The following is a 6,000-nucleotide window of genomic DNA, read 5'->3' on the forward strand; positions in this document are numbered from 1 at the left end:
AGCTGTGAAATTGCTGTCCTTGTTTTTGTAATAAACTGGCTGCTTTAAATTCTCAGGGGTGAAGTTCACTGTGCTGTCCCAGCCATTTGCCACCTTCCCTGTGCCCATGAGAGCCAGGGCCAGCATGATCCTCGTTGTCATACTGGGTTCAGCAGCATCTGCATTCACCATTGTTCTTTCATTCTGCTGGTTCAGGAAGAGCAAAAGCCACAGTAAGTTGGAAATATCCACAAAACTTTATACTTGTTTTATTTACCAAATCCCCAGAGTGACCATAATGACAATAGAACTCAGAAAAAGCTCTGGGACATTCAGTAATAAGGATACAGTTTGTAGTTTATGCAGAGACAAGAGTTGGGCTTCAATAATCGATGTGGTTCCCTTCCAACTTAGAATATTTTATGATTCTGTGATAGTTCAAAGTTATACAGATTTAAGCCTATAAAAGGTGTCTGAGTCCAGACAGATATTCCAAAAAGTTTCTTCTTGGAAAGGATTGTTAAACACTGGAACAGGCTGCCCAGGGCAGTGATGGAGTCACCATCCCTGCAAGTGTTCCAAGGTGAGTGGACATGGCATTTGGGGGCATGTATATATATATATATCCAAGCAATATTCTATTACATATTCAACAATATGTTCAATATTTGCTTGAATTAATAATTTCTGCTGAGCAGAGGATGCACTGAGGGTGATGTGACTGTGTTTCATTGCAGAAACGAGGACTGAACAGCCTCATCTCCCACGGGACAGGACCAAGAGACCCAGTGAGCAAGCACAGCCTCCTGCAGCTCCCACCAAGCCTTGCTGCAATCAAGGACCAAATAAAAGTAGAATGTCTGTAGCAGGAGGTGAGACTGCAGCTCATAAATGACTGGACACCAAAAGAGCCAGTTTATGTTCTTTAACATGTTCAGATGTTCCCTGGGAAGTGATGGAGTCACCATCACTGCAAGTGTTCAAAAAATATGTGGGATGTGGCAGGTGGGGAGAGGTTTGATGGTGAATACAGTGGTGCTGCCTTGATGGTTGGATGCAATGATCTGAGAGGGTTTTTTCCCATCCTCAATGATTCTATGATTCTATAGGTTGGTGTAGGACCAAACCCACATTCTCAAAAAGTCTATCTCTTTATTGCCTCCTCCTTCTATTCCCTGATTTTTTTCTGTTTGTGATTTCATCTCCTTTAATACAGATGGAGTGAATTCCCAGCTAGACTGATGGCAGCAGCATAATCCCCCTCATAGTCATGCTGTGATTTTGGTGTGTCCTGTGCAGGGACAGGGCCTGGATTTCAGTGATTCTTTTGGGTTCCTTCCCCACAATCCAGGATATTCTATGATTCAATGAGCTCATCATTTCTCCCAGCATTTTTGGAGTAGGGCAAGGACCAATACTCCTGATGTCCCCACATGCCCGGAGGAGCAGGGCTCCTCCCTGCCCACATCTCCAGGTGCTGCAGGGGGATCCAAAGCTCTGGGCAGGTTTGCAGGCTGTGCAGGACTGCACTGAGTTACACTGGAGGTAAGAAACCCACACAGGGCTCATTTGCACGGTCCTGTGAGCCCAGCCAAAGCAGCTCCACTCCCACCCACCCCACCCTGTGTCCCACTTTACTCTTCAGGGTCCGGCCACAAACGACCCTTTCCCGCACACCTCCTCGAGTCTTGTCCTTTCATCATCTTCTGATCAAACCCGACTCCTTCTGAGGTCACAGGAAAGCAGACAGCCCCGGGGGCATGTGGCTGGCAGCACAAAGCACCGGCTTCCCTTTCTGCAAGTGTGAAATGTTCTTACAGGAGTTGAGGGCTTTTTTTTAATCTCACCTGCCAACAGCACAGATCTAAGGGCATTCGGGTAACCCTGATGAACCCCCCATTTACTCTGTTTTGGGAATTTCTTTTTCCTCCTCCTTACCGAAGCCTGTGGATTACATAAGAGGCAGGAAGAGGAGAGCTGGAGTTTTATCTCCTTTTAATTAGCGTCTATCACAAAAGCAGAGAGAGAGAGAGAGAAGGAGAGAGGAAATTCTGCAGTTTATGTGTTTTGATATTTGCCATACTCTTCCAAAACACAGCATTCAGCTGCGTGCCTTAGGACACATATCTGCTATAAATTCATTTTTTATCTAATTTGTCTGAGATCTAAGCTTCCTGTGGAGGTCTGAGATCAAAGGATCTGATTCTGTCTGATGTTGGCTCTGACACATAATGCGTGCTGACTTAGTTCTGTCTATAAACTCGCAGTGGGAGGCTGCCACTCTCCCTTGGCACCTTTACATAGTGAACTTTCATTTTGGCTGGGGAGGCTGACAGGTACAGCATTGATTGGAGCCGTCATGTAAATAATTCATGGGAAGAATTTTTTTTGTCAGAAAAAGGCAATCCAGCCACTTAGAGTCTTTTAGGAATAGTTGCAAGACAAAAAGATTCCCCAATATGTTCAAATCTAAACAAGGATAACAATATCTTAAGTGAATTTAATACATATGACTTGGAAACGCCTAATGTTTGATTCCCCCCTATTTAAAGTGCTGTTGGTTTTGGAGAGAGAGAGAGAAAAAATCAAAGCTGCACACTTTTTGTTTAGTTTCTGCTTTGTAGCTCTTCCCCTCATAAGAAATACCATTTTTCTAATACAATTAAGTGTCCAGGGCCTTTATTTTTTAATCACCACAGTAAGACTTGCAAAACAGAGATTTTCTCATTGGTGGGTGCTTCTAGAGTGCAAAGTCCAGTGGATCAAGGGCCCTGGATATTGTACCAAAAGGGGCAGCTGAGGATGAAGATGAGGGAGAAAACAATATTCACAGTTATGCAGTACAGCAGGGAGAAGGGATCAAGATGTTGCCTTGCCTAACCTTGATCTAGCAAGAAAAATATCCTTAGCTTCTTGTAATTATCTCTCTCTTGAATTTAAGAACTTTTGATGGACTAAGGTCCTGTTAACAGAACACACCTGGAGGTGCAGGAACATATTGTTGCTTTTTGCTTTTTGCAATTCATTCTGGTGGTTCAACAGAGTGCTTTTATCCTCCTACAACTTACATTTCCAGCTTCAATCTTCTGTCCTTTCCCTGAACCTTTTCAGAATGGTACCTGACTGATTCTTATTCTGAACTCCTTGGATGTCTTCAGCTAGAAATTGCTGTGGGTTCCTGCAAATGTAATCCCAGTCTGTAAATTGGGTCTTCCCTTGTGGCTCCTACCTTGCTCAGATCTGCTCCTCCTCCTTCCTTTCTACCAGTTTGCCATTATCCCTTTGTTTTAGAAAATTTCATCAGAATAAATTTCAGTTTGAATTCCAAATCAGCTGCGGAAACGCTGAATATCTTCCATTTCAGTGGTAGAGTCTGGTACTGTCACACATCCCTGAGAATTTTTTCCCATATATAATTTCTGCCTGAGCTCTGTTAGCTGGTACCTAATCCAGTTAATCATATGCCTTCATGATATTGAATAGCTTGTATTTAATGTTTAAAAATCAGGAATCTCAAGGCAGTACTTCATCCTTGAAACTGCTTCTGTCCAGAAAACTTGTAGCCTCCTCCACTGATTCAGACTTGCTTGAAAAACCTTTTTTCCACTGTTGATAATGGCACCTTTGAAGATGAGAGAGTCATTAAATCTCCAGAACTAACATGAAGCTTTGGTATAAGAGATCATGACCTTATTATCTTGTTTATATGTCTAAAGAGGAAAATTGAACCTGGTGATGTATGTAATTTGTACCTTAAATCAGGCAACTACCTAAAGTTAAAGCCAGCTTAAGAAGGAAAAGTGCTAAACATAATAATATGTCTGACTGCTGAAATTTTGGAGACAACTTTCTGGTGGATTTCCAAGAGGTACAAGCATGAAATTTAGATTTATGAGTATACAAGTTGAAAAAAAACAGCAACACCCTTTAACAGAGCCCAAGCATGAAGTCATTGCCAGGCCTGTCAGAGTTCAGGTTGGTCAAGGAGTGTCTGCCCAACATTTCTGAAATATAATTTAATTTTAGGTGTTTTTGTGAGAAGCAGGGGTGGTACTCAATGACCCTTTATGGGTCCCTTCCAATTTGAGATATTTTATGACTCAGCAAATACAGTTCCAACCAATGAATTACAGGAAATGCAAAAGAGAATGAATCTGAGCAAAAGGTCCAAGCAGCCATGAGGCTGAATGTCACAGGCTGTTAAGGGTTAAACTGAAAGGAGAAACCTAAAACATCAGAAATGGTAATAACACATTTTCTGGCATCGTTTGTGCTAAGGACCTACAACGTGTGCGCTGATAAATGGACTAAAAATCTGATTTTGTCCACCCATACATGACACATTGACCAAGACTAGTTCTGGATTTGGAATGAGTATTAAAGGTTTGGGTGTAGGCTGATGGCAATTTTTTTTTTCATGGGGGTAAGGAGAGGATTGCAAGAAAATTATAAATGTTTTTAGCATCCACATGAAGCTACAAATTAGGCTGCCAATCATGGCACACTCTATCAGCTCAGAAATTATCTGCTATGTCACTACAAGTGACCCTGCCTCTGTTATTGACAACCATTTGATAGATAAGGATGCAAACATTTCCACGTGAAAAATGTATAGTGTATATTTACTTTTTCCTGCATTTTTTTAATGTCATTTTTTAAAAACATCATTGCAGGTTACTAGCTCTGCCTTGAGTAGGACTCAAATGTCAGAAATACAAAGTTCTACCCTAAGTTACAGCCTATTTCAGAAAGGGATTATGCATTTTATGGGTGTGTAGTATTAAAATATTATCAGTCTATCACATAGCTCACTGAGAAACTGTATTCTATACAATTGATTATTAAACATTTATTAAAAATTTTCTAAATGTTGGAGATGCTCTAGCAGCTGTTAGTGTGTCAATAAGCACAAACCAGCTGGGTTTGTTGTTTTTTTATTTATTTGTGGAAATAGCTAATTGTTGTTTGGCTTTGCCAATTTATTTCTGTCAAACTGAAACGTATGGCCACTGAAACTATTTCTGGAACAGTAACTGCTTTTTATTTTATCATAGAATTATGGAGTGGTTTGGGTTGGAAAGGACTTTAATAATCCCCTACCTCCTCCCACCCTGGGCAGGCACACCTTGCACTATCCCAGGCTGTTCCAAGTCCCATCCAGCATTTCAGGGATGGGGCAGCCACAGCTTCCCTGGGCAACCTGTGCCAGTGGCTCACCACCCTCACAGGGAAGGATTTTTTCCTGATCTCAAACCTGAATCTCTCCTGTTCAATTTAAAACTCTTCCCCCTTGTCCTGTCATTGTCCACCCATGTAAAATGGGGGGAAAAAATTAAAAATTTATTGATGTCTTTAACACACAATAAAGGCATAAAAGGATAATATACATGAAGGTGGGGGTCTCATAATTATTGTGAGAAATAAACAAGTCTTGTTTTCACAGAGATGGAAGGAAGTGGAGCAGTGGGAGCTGCCACAGGACATTCAGAGGAGCTGAACCTGCAGCCCTGTGAAGCCACGTCAGCAAGAAAGCCAAGCACTGTCCAGCCCAAGACAGGGGACAGACACACCTTTCCCTCAGCCAGGAAAAGTGACAGTCACCAACAGCCCCGTGGAGGAAGAGCTCCTGGTGACTCTGAGGAGCTGCAGCAGCCAGCAGTGCCAGGATGCTCCAGCCAGGAGGAAATGCCCCAACCCTCAGCTGGGTACAGCCAGGAGGGAGAGAAGCCTGCCAGGATGGCCCAGTCCCAGAATGATGTCAGAGAGTGTGTGGCCATGGTGGCAGCAGAGGGGTGAGGCAGTGGTGGAGGGGATGAACCCCTGTGGTCACTGTGGGGCTGAGCCCTCTGCCTCTGTGCCCAGAGCAAACCCTGCAGGTGTTGGGATGGGCAAACACGGGGTCACATGGGCAAATGAGCCTGCAGCCAACTGGAGGGTCTTTGATGCTGACCTTTCTTGGCTTCCAAAATGGGCTGGGTCCATCCAAACTGCCCTTGGAGAACAGCTCTCCTGACTCCTCCA

The 6,000-nt window shown here is 43.1% G+C and overlaps 1 protein-coding gene across 1 annotated transcript in view; it reads left to right on the top strand.

Moving 5' to 3' along the window:
• PKHD1 (PKHD1 ciliary IPT domain containing fibrocystin/polyductin) overlaps nucleotides 1–5,775 on the top strand; it is a gene marked incomplete at both ends in the record, with an annotated part of 235,736 nt that extends 229,961 nt beyond the window's left edge. Inside the window, 2 exons of the mRNA XM_084201664.1 lie at nucleotides 57–212; nucleotides 5,423–5,775. Of these exons, the coding sequence (XP_084057790.1) occupies nucleotides 57–212; nucleotides 5,423–5,775 (509 nt within the window). The remainder of the gene's footprint in view (nucleotides 1–56; nucleotides 213–5,422) is intronic.
• Nucleotides 5,776–6,000: the final 225 nt, after the last annotated feature.

The sequence above is a fragment of the Fringilla coelebs genome, assembly GCF_963513975.1.
Source record: "Fringilla coelebs genome assembly, chromosome: 3".
Lineage (NCBI taxonomy): Eukaryota > Metazoa > Chordata > Aves > Passeriformes > Fringillidae > Fringilla > Fringilla coelebs.